At 39.2% G+C, this 27,419-nt stretch overlaps 1 protein-coding gene across 10 annotated transcripts in view; it reads left to right on the top strand.

Annotated features, from left to right (window-relative positions):
- PEX5L (peroxisomal biogenesis factor 5 like) overlaps window positions 1-27,419 on the top strand; it is a 204,570-nt gene that overhangs the window by 97,933 nt on the left and 79,218 nt on the right. For 2 of the 10 annotated variants that reach the window (XM_045851691.1, XM_045851699.1), the window contains one exon: window positions 26,030-26,095. The exons of the other annotated variants lie outside the window; for them this stretch is intronic. In XM_045851691.1, coding sequence (XP_045707647.1) covers window positions 26,030-26,095 — 66 coding nt within the window. The remainder of the gene's footprint in view (window positions 1-26,029; window positions 26,096-27,419) is intronic. 10 annotated transcript variants of the gene reach the window in all.

The following is a 27,419-nucleotide window of genomic DNA, read 5'->3' as shown; positions in this document are numbered from 1 at the left end:
CTGCCCCCTGCTGTCGGCTGGGTAAGCAACCTGATTTTAACCGTGTGTGCAAGGCTAGAGCCATTCTTTGCAAAGAATTTAGGATTTTTAAACATGTCACTTGGGATTACCCCTTGTTTAGGATAATCCTTGCCACTGCTTTCCTCCTTATAAGATCACTAAGACTCCGTGGGACAAGTTAGTGTCATGTGAGCCCTAACAGCATGACATATTTCCCTTTGGGATATAACTTAACTGTCAGGAAAGGAGGATAGAATTACAGTTGGAGTCTCAACAACTCAGACTACTGACAGGGACAACTGCTTACAGATTTCAGTCATCAGGCTAACAAGGATGGAGTGAAGGATAATAGAATTCTGAGACTTTGAGCCTGGATCTTGGGTGACTTTGCTGCAGTGAGTTTGTATTTAATTGCCTTCAATAAAAATTGGGATTTCTGCTCTGGAGGTTCTGTTCTCCATGTGCTAAAACTGAATGTGTGTGAGCCAACTCCAGTCCTTTGCCCAGTTCTTCTCTGTAACATCAAAAGGGACTGCTGGTTTTTTAGAAGAGTTTTAGATCTAACACAGAAGGAACTGTGAGCTGCTGGTGGCAAATGATGGTTACTTTTGGAAAATGAAGGAAAGTGCTTAAAATTCAACCCAGAAACTCAACCCAGAAAAGCTGAGATTGTAACTCAGACACACAACTGTTTAATTGCCATCCATCCTATGTTCTTAAATGTTTTTAAGGGCCACTGTGCCCCCTGTTTGTGAGGTTGGGATGGGAAAGCTGTGTGTCGCTGCGAGGCCCCAGCCCCATCTCACTCCCACCCCATCCTCTGCAGACGCCCTTTCTTTCCTCGGAACAGTGAGCCTTGAACAAACCAGGGGCCCAAAAGGGAGTGAGGTGGGTGCTCCCTGTTGGGTCTCAGGCTACAAATTGAGAATGACCCTTCTGAATTATAGTTATAATTTAGTTCGGCAAGCATTACTGAGCATCTCTCTGTAATTAAGCAGGCTCTGGAGACACGGGAACAAAGAAGTCCCATGCAAAGGCTCACAATCCAGATTCCTGTAAGTGCATGTCGGTTGGTTTTACTCAGCTATTATTGAAGTAAAGGAAATTGCTGGCTGAACCATTCTTCCTCTCAGTAAACTGTTAATTACATGTGTGTTAATTAGTATGCTACAGAAACACTGGCTACACTTTACACCTATTTCTTGCGAGATGAAGACCAAAATCTTTAACTTGTTCTCAAGGTCCAGCCCGGAGCTCCACAAGCTGTCTTTGCTGAAGGGTCACTTTAGTTTTGTCTTGTTTTCAGTGTCCAGTCTGTTGAGGACTGATGCTTTAATAAATACAACAGAAACTAATTATTCAGATAAATGAAATAAAAACAAAGTTGTACAAAATGCAAGCCCAACTTTTTTCTTCTTTTTTTTATTGTTCTCTAGTTACAGTTGTCCCCGTTCCACCACCTGGTTGCTCCCCCCTGCCCCATCCAGCCACCCGGTCCCAGAGACAATCCCCTCCCCATTGTCCTTGCCCGTGGTTCCTTTGTACATGTTCTGCTTCTTTCCCTGTTACCTCCCTCCTGCCTCCCCTCTGGTCCCTGTCAGTTTGTTCTTTATTTCCATGTCTCTGGTTCTATTTTGCTCATTTGTCTCACGGCTAAAGAAAATATCAGCAAAATAAAAAGGGAACCAACCATATGGGCAAACATATTTGCCAGTGATACATCAGACAAGGGTTTGATCTCCAAAATACATAAAGAACTCACATGACTCCACACCAGGAAGACAAATAACCCAATTAAAAAAATAGGCAAAGGGCCTGAACAGACGCTTCTCCAAAGAGGACACACAGAGGGCCCAGAGACATAAGAAAGGATGCTCTACATCACTAGCCATTAGAGAGATGCAAAGTAAAACCACAATGAGATACCAACTTTCTTATTAGATGTAGCATACATAAAGTTACTTTGTGAAACTGCCATAAAAATGTCTGAACACATACTTTCAATTTCTGTACTTGAATCATCACAGTATATTAACAGACAGTTCACAAATCTGCATATCACACCTTGAGAAACACAGTCTAGCCCCTGCCTACCTCTCCCTGTCGCTCTATGGGCAGCCCAGTTGGCCTGCTTCCCCTTCTTAGAACGTGTCACCCTCCTTACACTGGCACAGCTGTCCCCTCGGCCCAGAAAGCTCCCAACTCCTCTGTGCCTAATTAACTAGAACCACCCATTAGCACTCAGGTCATGTGCTCTGTCTATCCTGACATCCAAGACTTGGTCAAGGTCCCCATTCTGTGCTGTCCTTGTACCATGTACATCTCCTTGTCACACTAATCACCAGTGAGAAAATGTGACTCCCTCACAAAGCTGTCAGCTCCATGAATTTAGTTCTGTCATTGGTCTTGTTCACCAAGGATCCCAAATGCCTAGCACGGTTCCTGGGACATATTACATCTTTAACACACATACTTGTTTAATTAATAAATAATTAAAATATAACCTAAGTTTATACCATTCAAACCCCTATTTTACAAATGAGAAAACTGAGCTACAGATAGCATAAATGGTTTACCCAAAATTCCCTAGGAGACGTGTGTGTGTGTATGAATGTGTGTGTGTATATATATATATATATATATATATATTTTTTTTTTAACAAAAACCCAGGTCTGCCAACTTCATGCCATGGCTTTTTGTATGACACATACTAAAATAGGACATTACACTGGCATTATTAAAACTTTTGGATGACAACTTTTCTATGAGTTGAAGCTTCATTTTAAATATTATCCCATTTCCAAAACTATCCAAGAAGTATGCACAGTTAAACAAATTTTATTTTATAATCCACCTATATATACCACAGATATTCCTGAACACCTACCATATGCCAGGCACTACTCTAAGCTCTGTAGGTGCAGCAGCAAATGAGAAAGCACAGCTCTGCTGAACAGTCTGTCTAGCGGCAAGACAGCAGCAACCACTTAGAAAAATACGCATAATTGGTGATAAGTCCTATGAAGAGAATAAGCCCAAGATAAAGGGATAGACAGTGATGGAGGCACAATTTTTGATAATGTGATCGGTGGGCCACTCTAAGGAAGGGACACTTGAGTTGAGACATGAACGTGAAAAGGAGCCAGAAGGGTCTGGTAGAAGACCAGGGGAGAGAGTAACTGCAAAGCCCTGGGATGGCAATGAACCTTGTTCTGTTCCAAGACCAGCAAGTGTGACTGGACACAGTGAATGAGCAAGAGAGGGCCTCACTCAAAGCCGGAAAGGTAAGTGGGGGCCAATTGCCCATGGTTGGTTGAGACAGAGAACTGTGACATGACCTGATTTGCCTTTTCAAAGGACCAATCTGACTGTTAAGGGCGATGCTACAGAGGGAAGGGGGAAAGTGGAAGCAGGTCCATGAGGACACTAGTTCAGTACTCCAGGTGAAAGACAGGGCCAGGATGACAGCAGGGGCAGATTCGAGATTTATTTCGAAGGTAGAGTTGGCCAAAGTTGCTACTGGACTGGATGTTGGAGGTGACAGAAAGAGAGAGCTCAGGATCATTGCTAGATTTTTGACCTGAGCAACAGAATGAAGACAGGAATGCTGGAAATGGAAGGAACATTTGGAGGGTGAGAATTGGTTTGAAATCCAGAATAAAGCCGTATGTGGATTAAATGGCACATGGTATAGACCACAGAGAGGAAAACAATTTTCAATATAATCTTTCAGAAATCTCATAATGCTGACATTTTCTTTCATAACTTTATAACTAATATAACTAAGCATATCTGTGCTTATGTTTTGTGCTATAGCTTTATTATTATATAATAGAAGATTTGGCCAGAGTATTAGACAGAATAATAAAATTCAAGCAACTGAAACTTTAACACTCATATAGACAGAGTATTGGTATAGTTTTTCATTTGTTCTTGCCTAAAATCAAGATAATTTTCCTAAATTTAGGGATAGTGAGTTAATTTTGCTCCTTGAAAATATATAGCACTATGTTCAAGGTTATTTATTATAGCAATGATTATGATGGTAAAAATAGGAAATAATGTAAATAATCAGTAATAAGACACTAGATAAATACATTAAAGTATACCCTCACAATTCAATATTATGCAAATATAATAAAAATGAAGAATTCTCTATGTACTGTTATTAAAAAACCATTAAGATATATTCAGTGGTAAAAGCCAAGTATAGAATAATTGATATAGAATATAATCTCTTGTCATTAAAAGGGTGGGAAAATAACATGCATAGTATATTATTTGCTTGTATAAATATAACAAAACTCTGGAAGGATACATAAGAAACTAATCACAGTACTTCCTCATGAATGGGCACTATAGATGGATGAATTACAGAGATAGGAAATAAAAGTGTGAGAAAAATTTTCCACTGGTTACCTTTTTATATATTTTTTGAGCCATGTAGCACCTATTCAAAACATTAAATTAAAAAAAAAGAAATATAACATTAGGCAGAGTTCAAATAGTGACAAGGATTATTACTGACAAGAAGTTGCTGCTGAAGAAAACCTTTAAGAAAGGCACTTTCTCTGGCCTTTGAGCTTCCTCCCTGGGGAAGAGGAAGATGAATTTCTAATGTGAACTCTTTTTTCTAATCTTTACCTCTCAGATTCTGCACATAGCCTTCCAACTTGAGTAACAAAGAGCCCGAATGCCTGGCTTCTAAGATGAAAGTGATAAAGACGTCATCTTATTATGTTTGCTTGATTGCTTTCTTCTTGCTCGGCCAAGTTTAGTGCTCCGCAGCCCTTTTTATTTCATTCATTTACTCAACCAGTATCGATTGAGCACCTCCTATGTACCATGTACTGCACTTTATCCTAAAATACAAAAATAATCTAATATTGTATTGATCCTCTTTGTAGGTGGGCATAGTTTCATTGTCCTACGAGATTAAGCCACTGGCCTGAAATCACACAGGACTTAGTGAGAACAGGATATGCCATTTGCCAATCAGGTCTAGGAGGCAAAATCCACTTGCTTCCATTTCTTTTCTAGGTGATAAATAACAATCAGACATCACTTTGGAGGAAGATAAAACAGCTTGCTTACAGTGAGTGCTTGTCTATGTTTGAAATCACTAATTCACTCATTTATTCATTCCAGTGATAATCATTCCATTCCAGAGGCTAGGCATGGTTGTAGGAGAAGAGGGAGGTATGAAGATGTCTCAAGAAAGTGACATCTAGATGTACAGCAATGGCATCCTCATAAAGAACTATGATACATGGCAGAAATGGTCAGCACCATGGGAGAAGTTCAGAGAAAGGGTTTTAAAGGGACAGGAATCAGCTGTGCTGGCCAGGCAATAGGAGGGCTTGATCTCAGAGCCCAAGTCAGAGGTCACTCTGATGTGGTCTGGGTCAGACCTACCCCAGATAAAACTAAAGCCTGTGAAAACCTCCTTGTCTAAGAGATGCTTCTGTACCCAATGCCCCCAATATGGTAGCCAAAGGATATCTCTTTATTACATATCTTAGTTTGGGGGCTTTTCTATGTCTTTTGAATACATAGATAACTCTGATGATAGTTTTGATATTCACTGCCCACTTAAACATGGTATCACCTGGTCAGAAATAAATATAGCCCCATTTGTCCTGCAAGTAAACAAAGTGAATAACGTAATTATCCTAGTCACGTAAATTAAAAACAGCTAAAACTCCATGAAAGTTAACGGCCAACACTTGGAAATACTTACTGTGCTTCCTTTACAAGGATTGCTTCTTTCGATCCATACATCAAAACTACAAGTTAGACACTATTATTACTGTGGCCATTGTACCAATTAGAAACTGAGGATTAAAGAGATTGTTACCTGTAGTCACACAGCTACTAAAGTGGTAGAGTGAGGAGTTGAATCAGCCAGGTCTGGCTGATTCCAAACTCATGATCTTAATCACTATGCCAGTGGTTTTCATACTTTAGCATCAGAGTCATCTGGAAGATTTTTCATGCTTTAGCATCAGAATCATTTGGAGAACCAACACAGCTTGATGGCTTCACCCCTAGAGTTTCTAATTCAGTGGGTTGAGAGTACGGTCCAAGAACTCACATTTCGAGCAAGTTTCCAGGTGATGCTGATGCCCTTGTGCAGGTGCTGCATTTTGAGAACCACTGACTCCGCTGCAACAGGGGTAGTTCTCCCAGTGTTCTATGGAGAAACTTGAGTCCAGTCTCACTGGATAAATATTTATGCCAATTCTTCCTTTATTGGAATAATCAAGAACTCACTTGCAGTCTTTGAACAGATTGAGTCACAGAGAATGTAAAGCAAATAACTAATATATTAAATTTCCTAATTAAACAATTCATTTTTTCTTAAATGAATATGGCATTCTTTTTCACTGAGGGCAAGGTTGATCTTCCTACATGAATTAGGTAGATTTTTTAATTAGTTGAAGGGCATTCTGTCACCAGCTTTCAATGGTTTCAGTGAATATTTTGTCCTTCAAACAGAGGTATGATACGTGAAACCAGCGCGGGAGGCTCTCAGATTCTAAAGACAGCACTGGGTAGATGCGAGAGAAGGAATCCTTTGCTGGCACACCTAAATAAAGAGGGAGATATTTGTCTTACATCCCACTGTTGTTTTTTTCCCATAGTACCCTCTGCTTTTCCTTGATGACATTTACGACCCTTGAAAATATTTGTGTGATACTGCTTATGCCTTCCAAATTGTAAGGATCACATCCATCTGTCTTGCTTACTGATGTCTCCCCAGCATGGTGTGGTTCCTGGCAATGTTTGTTGATTGGGTGTCTCACTGGTCTCTAACTCATAATCTTACAGGAGACAAATCATAATCACAGCAGTTACAAATCTGCCTAGCTAGCTCCAGAGAGGACTTTTCTAGAATATACAATAATACTTGTGTATTGTAGGGGGTAAAGCAGGAAGAATTGTGTGACCCATCCACAAAACAAACAGAAGCAACATGCTTTTGTTCCCATTGCTAAGGCTTTTGCTGAGACACTTTCCTGAGATGCCTTCTTCCTGTTAAATTATTTTTTTCTAGGCTAAATTATATTTTTAAAATAAACATTGCTTGAGGAAAGCCACAGTTTAATGAGGCAAAAATAAAAACATTCTATGAATCCAATCCAGCTGTGTGGATATTTTCTGCCAAAAGGTGTAGGAGTTGGAGTAGTAGGGGATGTGCATGAATGCAAATGTGAATGGATGTCTAGAGGCCCAGATGGACTGCAAGCTATATCAGGAAGAGCCAGGGACTGTGTTCTCATTGTCATGCTCCAGATGGCATAGTAACCATCCCTACCCTCACACACCAAGGGAGGACGCCGGCTGAGTCATCTCTCTCTGATTCTTGGGTCCCATATGTCTCTCTTCAGTCTCATTGTAGTCTCAATGATACCTGGTGGGCTGCAAAGTGCTGGAAAAATAGTCATAAAGATTGTGGGGATGGATGTAAAAATTTTGGATGAACTAAAAGCAGATCATTGAACAGACTCCATTTGGAATTTAGTTCAAATATGAGTTGCCAGCATGAGAGAGATGCATTCCACCTGTGCAGAGACTGAGGCCTTAAAGGAAAGCCTTCATTCTGTGAGTTCCTTTAAGCTCATGTTCAGTTGGCATGATAATAATGTTTGTTAGATTATGCTCTAGTGAATTCTATTAGCCAATGCAGAAAGACACACTAAGAAACAGCTTAATAGAATACATTCATTACGATGCCTCCCTTAAAGATAAGTTTTTAGGACAACATTCATTATATTATCCAGTACCCTCTTAGGGTAGAATTCCCTAGGAGGGGAGATTTCTTTTTTAATGAATTTATTGAGGTGACATTGGTTAGTAAAACTATATCAGTTTCAGTTGTACAATTCTACAGTACATCACTGTATAGTGTATTGTGTGTTCACCACCCTGGGTCAAGTCTTCTTGCATCACCATCTATCCCCCCTTTACCCTTTTCTACCTCTCTGCACTCCCCTTTCTCTCTGGTAATCATCATACTGCTTGTGTCTACAAGTTTTAGGGGCTTTTTCTTAGCTCAATCCCTTCACCTTTTTCACCCAGCCCCCAACCTTCCTCCCTTCTGACAGCTGTCAATCTGTTCCCTGTATCTACAAATCTGTTTCTATTTTGTTTGTTGATTTTGTTCAATAGATTCCACATATGAGTGAAATCATATGGTACTTGTCTTGCTCTGACTGGCTTATTTTACTTAGCATAATACTGTCCAGGTCCATTTATGCTGTCACGAAAGGTAAGATTTCCTTATTTTTATGGCTGAGTAGTATTCCATCGTGTAAGTATACCACAGCTTTTTCATCAACTCATCTATTGATAAGCACTTGGGCTGCTTCCAAATCTTGCTACTGTAAATAATGCTTTAATGAACACAGGGGTGAATATATTCTTTCAAATAGGTGTTTTGGGTTTCTTCAGATATGTTTCCAGAAATGAAATCACTGGTTCATAAAGCAGTTTCATTTTTAATTTTTTTGACATAACTCCATATTGCTTTCCACATTGACTGCAACAATCTGCATTACCATCAACAGAGCATGAGAGTTCCCTATTCTCTGCATCCTTGCCAACACTGGTTGGTTGTTGATGTATTGATGATAGCCATTCAGACAGGTATAAGGTGATATCTCATTGTGCTTTTAATTTGTATCTCTCTGATGATCCATGACATTGAGCATTATTTCATATGTCTAGTGGCCACCTCTATGTCCTCTTCCTCCTCCTCCTCCTTCTCCTGCTCCAGGAAGCCCCTTTAACATTTCTTGTAATCATGGTTAGGTGGCGACAAAATCCTTTAGATTTTTCTTGTCTAGGAAGCTTTTTATTTCTCCTTCCATTTTAAAGCATAGCCTTGCTGGGTAAAGTAGTCTTCATTGTTGCTTTTCATAATTTTCAATATTTCATGCCAATCCCTTCTGGTCTGCAATGTTTCTGTTGAAAAAACAGCTAACAGTTTTATGAGAGCTTTCTTGTAAGTTACTAATTGTCATTCTCTTGCTGCTCTTATGATTCTCCCTTTGTCTTTAACCTTTGCCATTTAAATTATGATGTGTTTTGAAGTGGGTATCTTTGGATTCATGTTGTTTGAGACTCTGTGCATTGCCTGGACTTGTATGTTTTTTTCCTTCACCAGGTTAGCAAAGTTTTCAGTCAAGATGATTATTTCTTCAATCATCTTGTCTTCCAAATCAGTGATTCATTCCTATGCTTCATCCAACTTACTGTTTATTCCTTCTACTGTATTCTTCATTTCAGATATTGTATTCTTAATTTGTGACTTTTTTTGTGGTTTCTGTCTTTTTTCATACTATTGTAGTTCTCACTAAGTTCATTTAGCATCCTTATGCCCATTTTTTTCAAACTCTATTTTTTTAAATTTTTTATTGTTGTTCAGATACAGTTGTCTCCATTTTCCCACCACCATATCCTCCCATGCCCCCCACCTCCTGCCCTCAATCCTTCCCTGATTTGGCTTTGTCCATGGGTCCTTTATAGATGTTCCTTGATGACCCTTTTTCCTCTTTCCCCCATTATCCCTTTCCCCCCTTCCCTCTGGTTACTCTCAGTTTGTTCTTTATTTCCATGTCTCTGGTTATATTTTGCTTGTTTATCTGTTTTGTTGCACTTATAGGTGAGATCATATAATATTTATCTTTCACTGCCTGGCTTACTTCACTTAGCATAAAATACTCTATCCATGCTGTTGTGAAGGGTAGGAGCTCCTTTCTTTCTGCTGTGTAGTATTCCATTGTGTAAATGTACCACAGTTTTTTGATCCACTCATTTACTGATGGGTACCTAGGTTGCTTCCAGCACTTGGCTATTATAAATTGTGCTGCTACGAACATTGAGGTGCATAGGTTCTTTTGAATTGGTGTTTCAGGATTCTTACAGTATAATCCCAGCAGTGAAATTGCTGGGTCAAAAGGCAGTTCCATTTTTAGTTTTTTGAGGAAATGCCATATTGTTTCCCACAATGGCTACACCCATCTGCATTCCCACCAACGGCGCACTAGGGTTCCCTTTTTCTCCACAACCTCATCAGCACTTATTTTTCATTGATTGGTTTATGATGACCATTCTAACCAGTGTGAAGTGGTATCTCATTGTGGTTTTAATTTGCATCTCTCTGATGGCTAGTGATGCAGATCATCCTTTCCTATGTCTCTAGGCCCTCTGTATGTCCTTCTTGGAGAAGTGCCTATTCAGGTCCTTTGCCCATCTTTTAATTGGATTGTTTGTCTTCCTGGAGGGGAATTGTGTGAGTCGTTTATATATTTTGAAGATCAAACCCTTGTCCAAGATATCATTGGCAGATATATTTTCCCATACAGTTGGTTCTCTTTTCATTTTACTGATGATTTCTTTAGCCATGCAGAAGCTTTGTATCTATGAAAATACCAATGAGATATTTCACAGATACAAAACAAATATTTCAAAAATTTATATGGAACCATAAACAGCCCCAAAAAGCCACAGCAATTTTGAGAAAGAAGAACAAAGTAGGAGGGATCACCATATCTGACATCAAACTATATTAAAAGGCCATGCATGATAATCAAAACAGTCTGGTACTGGCATAAGAACAGACACATAGATCAATGGAAACAGAATAGAGAGCCCAGAATTAAACCCAACTATCTATGGTCAATTAATATTTGACAAAGGGGCAGAAGCATAAAATGGAGTAAAAATAGTCTCTTTAACAAATGATGTTGCGAGATCTGGACAGCTACATGCAAAAAAAAGAAACTCGACCACCAACCTACATCATACACAAAAACAAACTCAAGATGGATGAAAGACTTAAACATAAGTTGTGATACCATACAAGTCCTAGAAGAGAACATAAGCAGGAAAATCTCAGACATTCCATGCAACAATATTTTCACTGATCTGTCCCCTAGAACAATGGACATAAAGGAAAGAATAAATAAACAAATAGGACTTCACCAAACTCTGTATCAGACAAATTGGTTGTCTCCATTTCGTTTAGCTCTTTTTTTTTTTTTTAGATTTCCCTTGTTCTTTTGTTTGGGGTACATTTCTTTTTCTACCCATTTTGTCTGCCTCTTTGTGTTTGTTTTTATGTATTAGGTAGATCTGCTATGACTCCATGTCCTGGAAGAGTGGTCTTATGGAGTAGGTGTCCTATGGAACCCAGTGGTTCAATCTCCTTTATCACCTGAGCTGAGTGCTTCAGGAATATCCTTTGTGTGAGTTATATGAACCCTCCTGTTATAGCTGAATCTTCATTCCTATTGGCCCATTTGTGTGTGTGTGTGTGTGATAAACCCTCAGGCTGGCTAACTGTGAGGATCAACCCTGACCACAGTGTACAAGCTGCTGTACAAATGCTGACCACATGGAGTGGAATTTGCCTCAGTAGGGTCTAGTGCCTACTGAGATTCCTCTTTGAGTATGTTACTTGTGAGGCTAATTAATTCCTGCTCTGGTGTTTTCTGAAACTGGCTACTGGATGTGGTGGCTCTGGGGCCTCTTGGGAAGACCTCTGGTGCAGGCCCTGGGCAACCAGTTTGGAGCTACAAATTGATCCACAGATTATGGCTTCCTCTGCTAGGTCTGAGTGTAGGAAGAACAAGCTACACTAAGGCCAACTTTTACCAGCACTGGGTTTATGGACAGGCCAGCAAAAGCCCCGAGGCACCCTGAGATTTGCCTTACCTGACTCCACCTATCAGCTGCCTGTTAGTCTCAGTCACTGAAAGAGCCTCTAGCAGTACTCAAGTTGCATGAGGTAGGTTATCAGTGAGTCAACAGGTAGGGTCAAGTGATGTTTGCCACATTGACACAGGTTCAAACCCTTTGCCAGTGCTGGGTCTGAAGCCACTCAGCAAATGTACCAGGGCATATCAAATCTAGCTGCCACCACTGGGTGCTGGCACACCTTTGTGTGAGGTTGCAGTCTCAGGGAGTTGTCACAATGAGGCCAGCAGTGTTTGTGAGGCCCAAACAGACCAAGATTTGGCTATGTGAAGGGAGGACTCTGCACTGCTCATACATGCAAGGGCAAAATTTTCTTTGTCCTAGAGCCATACAGTTCAGTCTGTCCTGGATTCTCCCCAGACCTCTAAAGGGCGGAACCACCAGGAGGCAAGGAAGGTGAGGCTGCCAAAAGTCCAGAAAGTAGTGCTAACAGATCTCCCTTGAGGAGGAGGCACCAATCAGGTTCATGGAAAAGTGGGAGAATGGCCCTAGTGCCAAAGCCATGTAACTCAGTCACCGATATCTTCTCAGTCTGCCCACACCTCTACATCCTGGCCCAGGCAGCTGACTTCTCCTCAGGGCACAAGCTCTGCATGTTGGGGTGATAAGGATTCCATAGAGTGGGGTTATTGCTTTCCTCCAGGCTGATGCCACATAGAAGGGCAGGCTCCACACAAGGAAGACGGCATCTGTGGTACAGGAAGGTGACTCAGCACAAGGGTCCCAGTGGCTGACCCTAGTCTTTTCTCACAGGACTACAGTCTGCTTTGCCCTCCCTCCCCTGGAACCCAGGGTGAGTGGCTGCAAACTAGATTTTGTGTGTTGGCCCTTTAAGAGGGCACCTGTGCTTATAGCAGATTCCTATTATCTCCCCCTGGCAGTCAGAATCCTCGCTGATTTTCATAGCCAGATATTATGTGGGCACTTTTTCCTGGCTCTGGTGCTCTGGGCTGAGGAGCCCAGCTTGGGATTGAGACCCAGACCTGTCAGGAGGGAACCTTTGCCACTGAGCTATACCTCCAGAATCTCAGCAGCTGCCTGTGGGAGCGGGGCCAGCCCTTTTTGCATCTCTGCCCTTCCTACCAATCTTGATGTGGCTTCTTCTGTAAACCTTAGTTATAAGACTTCTCTTCATCTAGTTTTCAGTTGATTATTCAGGTTACTTGCTCAATATTTTAGCTGTGATTCCAGCGTGCTCCACCTCCTCCACCACCACCTTGGATCCCCCACAGGATTTATTTATATTCATAAACATTTAATTTTACTAACTTATGTTATTTATTATTACTAACTTATTTTAAAATAAAATAAAATGAAAAAAAGTAAGTGAGCAAAATGTTGTAGTATTCATTAAAAGAGACCTAAATGGACAGTAAGTCCTATAATAGAGGAATCCAGGTTAAATTCTTGAAAAAGCTGACCTTGTTTTCTGTGGTATAGTTGGTTTTATTTTTTTTAACTTAAACCATTATGGTATTAAACTATCCAAATTCAAGAAATACATTCTATTTTTAATTTAATCTTCTCTGAGTAAGTAAGCACTTTTTTAATGAGAGAAAAAAATGCAAACCATTTTATTTTCTCTTTTCAAAGGAAAGGTCAGAATAACTCTAAGCCTACTGAAAGAATTAGTTTTTAAGTTGTTGGAAAGGTCAGAAAGAAAAAAATATTTTTGGAATTTTTAAATCTTGATGACTTTAATATAGAAAGTTCAACAGACTGGGTTGTTTTTCCTACTGGTATATAAAGTCTCTTAAAATACATTTGCAATGAAATCTTTACAAACATTTATTGTAGATTATTCTGTTGAATAAATTAGTCATGATATCAATATAGACACAGATATTAGATATATATGGCAAAACTTATATATATGTTATAACTAAAAGTAACTGACTTATGATGAACTAAGCAAAAGAATAGGAAGTAGGGCTTTAAAATAACTGTTCTTCTATGGCTTTTATGGTAATAAAAAGGGGAAAGCAGCATTTAAGTGTAAAGAAATTAAAAAGAAGTCTTGGTGTTTTGAAGTCCAAAATAGCACAAAGATTCATGTAACCAGAACACTCACAGATATGTAGTTGAAATTTTTTATCATATCAAGGTTGACTAAAAGAAAACACCTTTTATAGTGACAATCCTTTCTGAAATGTATCGGTGCTTCCTTCTGCAGCGCTAAGCACAATATACTGCACCTGATTCCTTCTTCGAAGGATGGGGACACTGCAGGCCTCAGGGCGCTCACTCAGTGAGTCTCCCCTCACCTGAACGGTCCCAGACGTGGCCGTCAGAAATGAGTATGTACAGACTGCGGGACATAATTTAGAATCTTTAGAATCCTTCAAATGAGCTTGTTTGCTTATAAATTAATTTTTTCTTCTAAACATGAAATTTTCTGGAAACATTCATTGAGGATACTGGTTAATTAGATTATTGTCGTACTGTATCTGAATGGATTACAAGTGGCTAGAAGGAAATAGTGCGGTGTTGTTAATGTGGGGCGGGGTAATGATAAATTCTCAGAGAAACAATACATTTTGATAGGATTAAACTATTTTGAGTTTTCTTCAAGTCAGTGTTTACAGAATAGCTTAAGTGCAGAAACTAAGACCTATTAAATTCCTGGGAACATTTTAAAAGTTTAATAAAAACTCACGTATATTGATGTGGGAACAGCTAGAATCTTAAAGAAATTAATTTTTTCCCTGAGACATAACATTTATCTAGAATTAGAAGCAACTTCAACCTGCCTAATGAAATATCAGCATCATGTTGTTGCTTTTATCTTTGAACCTCAGAGACCATAATGCATTATTTAGCAAGTTAAAACCAGTTCAGGCCATATCTCTTTTAAATGTTCATTTAATCTCTTTTGATTTATATCTGAGAGTTAGGAGGAAGAAAATGTAGGGGTGAGCAGACAATACATTTTTAGGAGACTGAGAAAAAATTCATAGGCTGCTTAAAGTTGGTATTATCAGGTTACTCCTGTACCTATGCAGAGAGAGCCACTTGGGACACAGACGTATTTCCAGTAGAGGAAACACAGGCGATCTGCCTGCAGCCGAGTGCAGAAGTGACCCAGTACCCCTGGGGGCTCCATGACAGCCCACCACACTGTCCTAGCCCTCCAGAATCAGGAACGACATGTGACTGTGGTGCCCATTTATAATTCATCAGATAAACCTGCAAACTCATTAAGAGACATACATTCCTTTGGAACTGCTGGAAATGTTTCAATGATCTTAAGGTCCTCTATGTTGAATCCTTTCTAAGACATTGAAAGTTGAAGTTAATTTTTTTACTGTGATTCCATAACTTGGGTTGAATAGATGTTCTAATATGGCTCTATGTTTGTCAATCCTAGAGCACGTAAAATGGTCTGTGCGTTCATTAGCAAGTTTATGGTACCTTGGAGTTTTGCAACTGCTACTTGAATATGCCAGGTCCAGACTTACCTTGACTTCATTGTTACAAGTTCATTAAATGTGTTGTTTCATTATAGTGTCACATTATAAAATTACTCTTCCAAAATAATAATTCTTTCAGATATTATAGACTGCCAACTACAGAAAACAATGTACTCATCTAATAGGATTTAGCTGATTTATAGAAGTATTATAGTATATTAAATGCTTACTTTGACACACAAAAACCCTGAAAAGTCAGTAAAGCAGTTATGAGTACCATTCTCACTCTCCAGCTTCAAGAAATCTGAGTTGTCTGCCTAAGGTCACAGAAGACTGGAAAGTGTTGTATCTAGGTCTCACACCCTGGTTTCCAACTTCATGTCCCATTCTCAGTTAACAAGGACCCCACCTAACTAATCTCAGTGACCACATATATATAAAAGCCAGGTTCTCTCTCTCTCTCTCTCTCTCTCTCTCTCGACAACTTAGAGTTGATAGATACACAGTTGGAATAATACCCCCCAAAAGGCAAAACTTGGTAACTATTTCATTCCCCTTCTGGTGTGTAAGTTGAAGGAGAACCTCCAAAAAGGAAATATGTAATGTAGAGGGTGGCACATGATCCTTGGCGCAGTTCAGACTCTGGCTTCAAAACCACTAGAACCCTGACTAGCTGGAATGGCCTAGCAGGTGTCCCTCCCTCGCTCAGTCTTTCCTGTTCGTGGGTGTCAACACACACCAGAGCAGAGAGAACTGAAAGGTAGTGTTTTTAATGAGCACTTAAATGGTAGCTTCACGAGCAAATTTCATTCATGTATTGATATTTAGAAGTGTTCTATAGATTTGGAATGCATTAGGACTGTGATTATAGCCAGAAAGTCAGACAGAAAAGTAAAATGAACTGGTACATCATCTGCATAAGTGTAGAAATGTGAGTTACAGATTGATGGTGATTAGAACAAAGGAAACTGACTTTATTTTAAACATTAGGCACTCCAGGGGCCCTGATTCATTTAAAATCCCCTGTTAACATCATCCAGGATGACATCCTCACACAGAACAGTCCAGGTTGTACCTGGCAGTCAGAGCCCGGATGTAACTCTGTCCCCCAGAAATTGCAGAGATATTAGCAAGAACTCTTGAAAATAAAACTACCTGTGTTACATGATTACTTTCCAATTGTTCTGTTTTTCCCATTGTTTCATTTTTTTACGTACATACCAATTATGTATTTTAACTGATGTATATATTAATTAAATGAAGTCTGTAAAATATATATAATTTAATAAACTTTTAGCTGAGAATAAATAACATCCTTAGAGCGTTCAAATTTCAAAATCAAATAAATTTATTTTTTCACAAGAAAATTCTCTTCAAGAAGTTCCGATCTATAATTTGAGGTCATGTTGCTAAAACTTCAATTCATTTTGGGAAGGCTCAGCTCCTGTTGGCACCAGCTGACCACTCCAGGCACAATCTACATTTGGACTTCTTTTGGGCAACTCTCTCTAACAAACAGGTTACAGTCCCTTCCCAAACATGGCCACAGAAGCCAATTGTAGCCTCCTGGGATCAGAATTTCTAGTTTTCAATATCTATAAAGTCCTTTTGATCAGATTAGAAATAATAAAAGGAATAAGCTAAAAAGTCTTAAAATAACTCTGTTACTGAATTGTCTTTGGATTTTTCTAAACAGTTTACTGAGGTACAAAAGTAGCCATTTTGAGATCTTTCATAGGTAGTTATTTAGTTCTTTTATTGGTTTCCTAGGGCTTCCATAACCAAGTCCCACAGACCGGGTGGCTGAAATGATAAAAATGTATTTCCTCCCAGTTCTGGAGGCTGGACGGTTGAGATCAAGGTGTTGGCAGGGTTGGCTTCTCCGAAACCTCTCTCCCTGGCTGTGGACAGCTGTCTTGTCCCTTTACCTTCACATGGTTTTTCGACTGTGTCCTAATTTTCTCTCATACAACCAAGCACATTGGCTTAGGGCCCACCTTAAAAACCTCATTTTAACTTAATTGCCTCTTTAGTAACGACCCTACCTCCAAACACAGTCACATACGAGGTACTGGTGGTCAGGCCTTCCACATATGAATTTGGGGACATGCACTCAGTTATTAATCCCAACTCACTAGAACCCGGTTTCTCATTCTCTACCGGTAGCTCTATTCAGCATCTCAGTCTTGCAGCTGATCCTTAGTTTGCATGCCTTATTAGTCCCTTTTAATTTAGGCCATTCCAACCCTGGCCTTTGCTTTTTGGCTGCAGAGACTCAGACTTCCTCTTAATATGTTTATGAATGGGGCCTCTTAGCCATACTGTGACTCTTCTTGGCCTCTGTTGCTGTTACTCAGGTCTACTCTTTTCACATCTGTTTTTCAGTTGTTCACCCCTCGTATGTTCCCTGTGGCTTCTAAACTCAAGTCTATGGCAGTGTTTTCTATACACTGGAAACTGGAAACAACTCAAATATCCATCAAAAATTGAATGGATAATTCATGGTACATTCAGATGATGGAATGCTATATAGTGGTGAGAATGGAGGAACTATTGCTACTTAAGCCATGGATGAACCTCACAAACATAATTTTGCATCTTTTGCCACCTATCTGATAAGGATGGTTATGCTATAGGGTCCATGAGCTCAGCGGTAGAGTTCATGGCCAATGAAATGTACCTACAATGTGCCAGGCATTGTGGAAATGCTTTCATAGATAGCCTTATTTAGTTCTCACAGATTTATGAAGTAGGTAGATAATGTTTTTATCCAGCATAAAATGGAGGCTTAGAGAGAATAATTTATAAAAGGCAGGTCTGGAATTGAAAATCCCACCTTCTGACCCCTGTCCTAGTATTAGTGCCAACATGCCACATGGCCAGCCATCCCGCTTTCTCCTCCACTGGCTGTCGTGTGGAGGCTGCACTGGTCCCATTAGGTGGTAATCACCTTGACCACACCTGGTCACCCACTGACTGGGGCTCACAGCTCCAAGGTCTCTCTGTTCTTTCCCTAACTCCTCTCTACAAGGTGAGAGAGAAACTGTTCATTCCCTTTCAAGGAAACGCAAAACATTAGGGAGGAGCCAAATCACACACTGCCGATGATCTCCAAGGACTGGCAAAATGAGCAGTGATGCCAGAGTCTGACCCAGAATTTTAGAATAGGAAATCCCAAAGCCTTAGGCTTCTTTCCTGGAGCTGTTTGAGGGAACTCAGACAGATGGGGTACTTCAGTTGCAGATCTTCTTGAGATCTAGTAGCTTGTGAATTTAACCTAGTTTCTAGAATTTACTTTTTCTAAGTTCATCAACAAAACCAGGGCATTTGATGACTGAGGAAGAAACTGGTAAAAACATTTACATCTACCAGAAAAATGAGGAAAGCCACAAAAAAACACTATTGAATAGTGAGGCTCCAAGATACAACTCTTATTCATAAATTAGTAACAGAATTTGCCTGAAACATTCATAAGGAGGATGAATTCCAGTTCACTAGTTAATAGTCCTCCTCTAGAATGAAAATGGATACAGTGTAACTCTACCTTATGACATCTGGGTAAATTTGCTGTCTCCAACTCAAAAATTTGGTAATAGCATATTTAACACACGGTCTTCCCATCTGTTTAAAAAAAGGAGAGATTTGATCTCTTTGCTCTAAGATAATAAAGATCAACATTTAAACGCCTTCAATTTGGCAGGGGGGTGAAATTCTTTTCTGTGACTTGTTTTTTGGCTTGGTAAGTATATTTTATTTAGTAGGGTCAAGCTGGTGAGGAATACGCACAACCACTGGCAAGTAGAAGAGTTTCACAGGTACTCATGTCAATCCCAGCAAACTTTTTCATGGTCTTGACCACATATTTACCGACAAGGATTCTCATTGGTTATATTCTGCAAATAATCCCAATGGTAGAAAATACGGCAAACATGAGAATGATTTTAAAAATCAAATGTTTGTCCATGAATCTGCCCACGTTTCCTACCACGAACCCTCAACATTCCAGCACCAGCCTGGCTGCTTGGCTGTAGTTAGAAACGAGACCTCAAGGCCTCTTCTCTTGCTTCCTCCCAGAAAAAAAGCCATGCTTCACCTCCCCTGCCTGAAACACCATCAGTTAAGCATAATTTAAGCAACTAACCGTGCTGGTGATGAATGATTCCATAACACTGTGCTTTATCTTGAGCTTTGGGATATCCATCCATTTCTGCAAGTAAGATATGAGCAGTCTAGAGTACTTGTATTGGAGGGACATTTTTCTAAAAGAAAAAAATAACAAAAAATCTTTAGGACTGTGTGTTTCTAGGCATTTTCCTTTTCTTATAGTAATCCCCAAAGTGTGTCAGTTTTGTAAATCATCTGAAATATTTAGAAGAACAAATTGAAAATAACAATACTAACCCCTTAATTAGTATTAAGGGTTGTTAATTAATTAGTATTAATTAGTAATTAAGATCACATTTTTGGCTACATATTTTATACAGAGCCCTCTCAAAATATAAATAAGAAATTTTGAGCCCTGGCTGGCGTAGCTCAGTGGATTGAGCACGGGCTGGGAACCAAAGTGTCCCAGGTTCGATTCCCAGCCAGGGTACATTCTTTGGTTGCAGGCCATAACCCCCAGCAACCGCACATTGATGTTTCTCTCTCTCTCTCTCCCCCTCCCTCCCTTCCCTCCCTAAAAAAAAATAAATAAATAAAATCTTTAAAAAAAAAAGAAATTTTGGCTTTATTATTTTAATATCCACATTTACTTCTTAATTCTCAAATACGTATTGTAAGTGTCATCCTCAATATAAGGCTAAACAAGATGAAAATAAAACAATTTTTTAAGCCAGACCACCAGGTAGCAAAAGTTGCTTGCAGGTGTGTAACAGAGAAGCTCAATATTAACATAAAATGGGTTCCAAGTAATTTTGAGCCACATTAGTAACAGGGATCCTGAGAGTAAAACTTTACTAATTCAGAACTGGTGACAGGTGAGCGGGAACTGAGTGCTGTTGCTGTGACCACTGGTCCAGGAAGCTTGTCGGGCAGAGTAAACAAGCCTCAGGGATGGGGGGGGGGGGGGGTGGTAAAGGGAGGGGGGATGTTTACACTTCTCAAAAGAATGAACACAGGATGGATTGTAAACAAATTGATCTTATTAATTAAAAAGAAGTTTTATTTTTCCTTCACAGCAAATATTTAGCACCTTTACTTGGCAACACTTTGTTTAATTTTAATAAATTTTTATTTAGATGCTTGAAACTTCATTTAAAATCTAATTAAGTCATATCTAAGTCAGAATAACCTTCTGTCTAAGTTGGCCATATTATGTGATTTCGGTGTTTTAAATAACGTGGGAGAACCATCCAGTACTTGTACTGGATACACAAGTAAACTTGAGTGTCTATTATGTGTCCACAGAGAACTACACCAAATAATTGAAAATAATTCAAAAGAAATAAGTACAATCTTTGCTTGCACGAGGTGCTTTCATTGATGAAATGGTGAAAGAACATTTTACAAAAATAGAGGACTATAACAAGGTCCCCGGGGGAAGCTTAGTCTGCATGGATAACTCAGGAATTTAGGGTACTGAGCAGTTTTGTTCCTCATATGGCCCATTGCATTATTGGGAAAAATGGCAAGGAGTGCTTTGGAACCAATTGGAGACTCTGATCACTAAGCGCTGACTTTTTTTAGTCAATGTAGAGACACAGTTTGACTCAGCTTCCTCAGAAGTGCTCCTGGATAGTCAGGAACACGCCCTGAGACAGGAGAAGACGAAGTGCCAGGGCCCATTGTCCAGTGGAAAGGCTACTCTTTAAGAGTCACATTGACTTCACATGCCAGTGTTCACTGTCCCGGGGCCTAAACGGTCCAAGTTTTCTGAGACTGCGTTAAGAACTACAAGATGGAAGCTGCTAATTGAGCATCCATAAGATTTATGAATATAGTAGATCCCCCGCATCTGCAGGGGATACATTCCAAGACCTCCAGCGGATACCTGGAACCTTGGATAGTACCAAACCCTAAATATACTATGAAGTCTCCTATACATACATACTTTTTCACTTAAAGGAAGCACTTTACCGCTTCTCTTGGGCATATCCAAATTGCCAGCATCATTACCCTCACACTTTGGAGGCATCTATTAAGAAAAACGAGGGTCACTTGAACACAAGCACTGTGATAACCTGATCACTGAGACAGCTGCTAAGTGACCAATAAGGGGACAGTGCACTCAGCGCGGTGCACTACGCTGTACAAAGGGATGACTCACACCCCAGGCAGGGCAGACCAAGACCGCAGGAGCTTTGGTCAGCAGCATATGGAAGCTAAAACTTATGAAATGCTTATTTCTGGAATTTTTCATTTAATATTTTCAGACTGCTGTTGACCTCAGGTAACAGAGATTGTGGAAAGTGAAACCGTGTATGGGGGGTGGGTCAGGGGGCTGCAGCATTGTTAAAGGATACATGGATCCTAACAAAAATAGTGAGAGTCTCAGCAAAGGGGTCCATTGGGGCAGAAACAACCATGGTGGAAGTGGGGGATGGGGAGGGGAGTTGAAGCAGTTGTTGCAGAAATAAACCACCAAGAGGTGACGATGGATCAGCTCTAGTGACAGCAGAGCAGCCGCAGGGGAGCAGCACTGACTCCTGAGAAGTTGCCAGCCCACAGTCCACTAAGGCACTAGGCATAGTGGACACAGTTCACAGGGCCCAAGACACTTTTAAGGGCCCAAAGAAATATTATTTTAGTCTCTTAAAATCAGAACCCATAAAAGTACTAGTATAATAGTGAATATGTAACAATAAATCTAGTCAGGAATATTTGTCTTTATACTAACTTAGTCATAAAATACAATTTTTAACATTTTTTATGGAGGAAGGGGCCCACGAAAGTCACAAATGTCCCCCAGCACCAATCATTCAGGTTGAGTAAAGTAAACACATCAGTGGTGGGCTTGGAGCCCAGCGACTTTCACTGGAGGAGGATGAAGGTTAGAGACCATAGAGATCGTGACTCATGACTCTCTCTCACCACCACATACACGGTCAGGAAGGGTGTCACAAAAAATGCAGTCAGCACGTAACACAAACCGAAGGTACAGGAGTTACACAGTAGAATGTCAGTAGAGTCATTCCTTATTCACCTCAGAAGACTTCCCAGAAAAGGAGATGGCTTAGGGAAGGTTGCACAAAAAAAACAAATAATGCTGGGGGTGGAACAAAGATACTGAGGGAGAAGTATGGGGAGGGTCAGTTGTCAGTCCTGTGTTTTTAAATGCCCCGTGCCATTATTTTAAATAGAGAGGCACCAATTACTTCACTGTAACTTTACTACCCATATCAAGGAATCAGAAATCACATTATTTCCAGCTAAAAACAGATCACTGAACTGATGGTGAATTTATTATGATTTGTGAATTCCACATATGAATCTCCAGTTAAGAAAAGACTGAACTCTGTCCATACTTCCCAATTGTTTACATCTAGATCTGTGCTTCCTTTGGGATGTTTGGAAATAAGAATTGACCAGTATACCCAGATTTAGTTCTATTTGTGTCCCTTTTTAAATTTACAAAACATTCATGGGGAGGGGCAAGAATAGGAGTAAAGGTACAGGGATAAAGGGGAAGGGTTTACAGGAACAAGTATAAAGGACATAAGGACAAAAACTTGGGGGGGTGGAAATTGGAGGTAGGTGGGGAGGGCTGGGTGAGTGGGCTGGCATGGGAGTAAAAGATAGAAAATTGTACTTAAACAACAATTAAAATAAAATTTTTAAAAATAAAGATAAATACAATTTTTAAAAAGAAGCATAAATGGCAGGTACAAAATAGACAGGAGGAGGTTAAAAATAATATGGGAAATGGAGAAGCCAAAGAACCTGTATGTACAACCCATGGACATGAACTAAGGTGGGAGAATGATGGTGGGGCAGGTACAGGGCAGAGGGGAATAAAGGGGAAAAAATATGGGACTGTAATGGCATACTCAATAAAATACATGTAAAATAAAAAATAAATCCATTTATTTTCTTAATAAATAATAAAATATTTTATTTTATTAATATAATACAATTTTGTAATGCATGTATTTATTATGAAACATTCTGTTGGGGGAAAATAAGTTAAAGTAACTGTGACAGAACCAGCAGGGCAACTGTCCTCTGTGTTGGAAGAAAAATGTACAGGAACACACTGAACTGTGGAGGGAGGGAGTGTGGGTAGACAGGTGTGACCAGCACACAGAGCACACTGGGAAACTTTGCTCTGACATTTTCCCAAGTCGGAAGTTTGAAGAGAGCATAACACCCTGACATTTGCCTTCCTGAGTAAAGGAATGTAATCCTGGCTCTGCATATGAGTGACAGCAGAGAAGGGCCATCAGAAATTAACCTTTTTGTAGCCAGTTTCTTGCAGGTACATTTAATTCCAGGGTCCAGAACCTATGGGATACAGAATTTTTTAGCATATACAAAACTGAATATCATTTCATTTCTAACAGAGTTGCCAAAATCTTATAGATGGCAGGTATTTGTTTACATGTCAGTATATATAAAGAAATATATTGAATACATTCACAATTATAAACTTGATGGTAGTTTGAACAGCTTTAAAACATTCATCCTAAAACACTGTTTCACCTTCAATGCTGTAAAGACAAAACTTGGGGGAACATGCATGAAAATATCAGGCTTGTTGTTTTTATTTTCTTATTTGTTCTTTCTCAATTTTTGACAATTCATATATTAATTTTTGTAATCAGAATAAAAGGGTTTTTAAGTTCAGACAGTAGATAATGTGGGGTTGCTAGAGATGACTACTACTGTAGTCCTTTAATTTTCCCCTAATTTAGAATATTTCCATAGCTTCTATTTAATATTTCCGATAAAAAGAAATCTGATTGATAGATTAAAAATAATTTTTAAAGCATAAAACTTTACATAGTAGTAACAGAGTCTGCAACTAGAAAATTGCTTATAAATGGACTGTGGAACCATGGAAATACATTGCATGCACCCAAAATAGATCTCAGGAAAATCCTAGTAAAGATGGCATTTAACAGCATTGAGTTAGCATTTTAATTAGAATTATAGGTATACTAAAGCTTATAAACCTAATAAGATTTACGGAATAAAAAGCAGTGTGGTGCATGACATGCTGAGGTTCATTTTCCATGGAGGTAGAAGAGATAAACATTTTGTTAGAATTGTGGTTATGAATGAAGTTATGTGTAGCTGATTCTTACTGACCATTGTGGGTTGAAGAAAATATTTTTCAAAAATATTTGCTTGATTCAGACTCTATCATTATACTGAGAAGTGGTTGCTGCCCAAAATTTGGATGGTTTCTTAAACACCTGCAGGCATGGCCGTCAACAACGGCAGGCAGCGAGGGCCGCCTGGGAGAGCCCTCCAGCCTCCCGAAGCCGAAGCCGGGTGAAGGGACGACAATGTGGGAGACAAGGAAGCACAGGGCTCAGGCCCTGGGTTCCCATCCTGGCTCAGCCCCATTCTAGCTTGGAGGCCTTGACCAAGTCACTGTGTCTCTTAGCCTCCATGTCCCAAACCACCTAGCGTAGTTCATTTCTACCCCACAGAGGTTTCATGCAATTAAAGGAGTAAAAATACATAAAACACCTAGCAGGGTGCCCAGCGCATAGTAGCTCCTCCAGATACTTGAGTTCCCTCCCTTGTGAGACAGGCCTGGAGCCAACACCCCTCATCTCAAGACATCTGGTAGCTTCACAGCCTGGCGTCCAGCCTGGGAAGATCCTGTGACTTCTAATACTTTTTACTCTGTTTCTTATATTCTATATTTTAAAAAAAGGGGGGAGCCAAAATTGGGTTTTCTTAATAATTTTAGTATTACTTGCTATGCTTTCTGTGTTTCATTCATTTATGCCTGCTCTTGTAATAGAAGTTAATGACAAATTATTCTCAAGAAATATTATTTGTTAGAGAAGCTATAATTTTATATATTTTTATTGCTGAGGGAACTCTGTGATAAAGAGAAGTGTCAAAGAATTTTCTACAGCAAATTACCAAGAAAACAATATTTAAAATATCTCAAGAAACTCAACAAGAAAGTGGGAACATATGGTTTTGAAGTATTATTTTAAAAGAAATAGGCTGAAATAATTGCTAAGGGTGTCATGATGTGGTAATCAACTTAAAGCCCCGCTATTCTTTCCTGTTGTTGCCAAGAATCACGTAAAAGCATACAGGCTTAATGTGATCTAAATGTACTTACATGCTTGAGTGTATATTCAGTGAATATTCCATTTCTGCCATCTTCATCATATTTCAAATAATAAGTTAATATTTACCCTCTGGTGTGGATATATTTAGAAATTGAGCTTGAAGTCCAGCTAATTGTGCACATACAGTGCTCACAATGTTTTAAGCCACTGACTTCAAAGAAGGAAAGAACCTGTGCAGTTGTGTTACTGTCCACCTCGCAGAGCCGCTGATAAGCAGAGTTGTGTAGTTTCATGAATTGCCAAATCAGTTATCAGTGGAGTTCTGAATTTTAGAAATGTTATCCCACAAGATAAATGGACACGTCAGAAATAACACAGCTTAATTTTAAGCTACCAGGTGGAGATGGCAATATGATCTAGGGGAAATCTTGCTTTGATATGAGTACGTTCGCTTGAGTTGGCAGCAGTGTCAGACCCTGTGTCTGCAGCCACTGCGATGTCGCTGTGGCAGAACTTCCGGTTCTGTTCTTGGACTGCACCACCCTTGGAAAGCAGTGAGGCTGTTGGGGTGATAACTCAAAAGCTAAAGGCTATAAAGAAAAAAAACTGCAAGAACTGCAAGCAGGCACTAACATGGGTATCATGACTCTTTTCAGGTAGTAGGTGTAACCTTGAAGAAAAAGTGGCACTGTCTTCAAAAAAGTGACCTGACTCTGGCTTTGGTGGGTTTTTCTGCAAGAAATAAAAAGCACCGCATGTGTTAATTATACATCCTTTCTAGCTGACCACTGCTTTGTTCTAGAGTTCAGCATGAAAGGACTAATTTTTGTTTTGTTTTATTTTTGTTTGTTTTAGTGAAATGGCATGTCCGTTGCTAATTCTAGCTATTATAGTTGCACATGTGAAAATATCTATATGTAGTTTATGGATTGGTAGCATTTCAAATAAATAGAGTATTGAAATATTGACCTGAAATTTTTTGAGATGCTCATCAATTGACATTTTTTCTTAGCTCAAGATGAGAGTCTGAATTATTTTTTTAAAAATGACACCTTATAACATTAGGTTTGTTCTTTTAAGTATGTTAGGGATTTAAATATAAGCATGCCACCCTGTTTATTGCTATCTTATTAGAACTTCTTGGAGCATGGAAAGAATTCTTTACAAATGATTTTCCTTTTTTGAAAAAAAATAAGCTGCAAAAATATTTGTTAAACATAATCTGTAAATGAGTGTAGCTATAAAGCTTATAGCATGTAATGTTTCACTGAAATAATTTTTATATTTTGAAAAAATGTAAAATAGTTTAATAGTACCATAACAAATCTTTTCCCAGAATTCAGAATTGTATGCATCTCTATTTTAGGAAGTGCACATTGTATCATTAAAGAATGAACCTGGGATCATTATGTACCCCAATTTTTTATGTAGTCAATCAGTATTTCCCTTTATTCTTCCACAAGTCAGTTATTCTAAGCATTCTGGCCCTAGAAACTTTTCAGAACATATGTGATAGTAACTACCATCATAGCTGATTAATAAAATCTCTTGTAGCTGATACTCCATCATGAAAATAACACTTTATCATTCAGTAATGCTAGTTCTTGAATAAAAAAGCAAAGAAATAAACTTTGAGCATTGTAAAGAGATTCACACATTTTAAAATCTAGTAACTATGAAGTTTTTCTTTTTGTCTTCATAAATAAAAGCTGCCACTTGTTATAGTTTAGAAAGGAATGCCTGAGAAAATGGACAATGCTTTTCTTCCCAGAATAAACCTAGCTTCTAAATCCTTAAAGCCCTGTGTGAGACCAGGATGATAACATAATTCTGTCCTTTTGCATTGCATAGCAAGTATCAAGATTTATTAACCTCTGGAGTTAATATTGACCCTAGCTCTTAATTCCCTTTCAGACAACAAACCCATATGTCCATTTTTGGTTTTTTGCCTATAATATCTCTGTGTACTACACTTGTATTTTAGGTAGATTTACAACACAGATATTCACGTATGCTGTTAGTATAAAATTATTTTCTCCAGGGAGG

Source organism: Phyllostomus hastatus, unplaced genomic scaffold (genome assembly GCF_019186645.2).
Source record: "Phyllostomus hastatus isolate PE091 unplaced genomic scaffold, TTU_PhHast_1.1 phas_contig_86, whole genome shotgun sequence".
NCBI lineage: Eukaryota > Metazoa > Chordata > Mammalia > Chiroptera > Phyllostomidae > Phyllostomus > Phyllostomus hastatus.
This window is presented reverse-complemented; position numbering and strand designations above follow the sequence as displayed.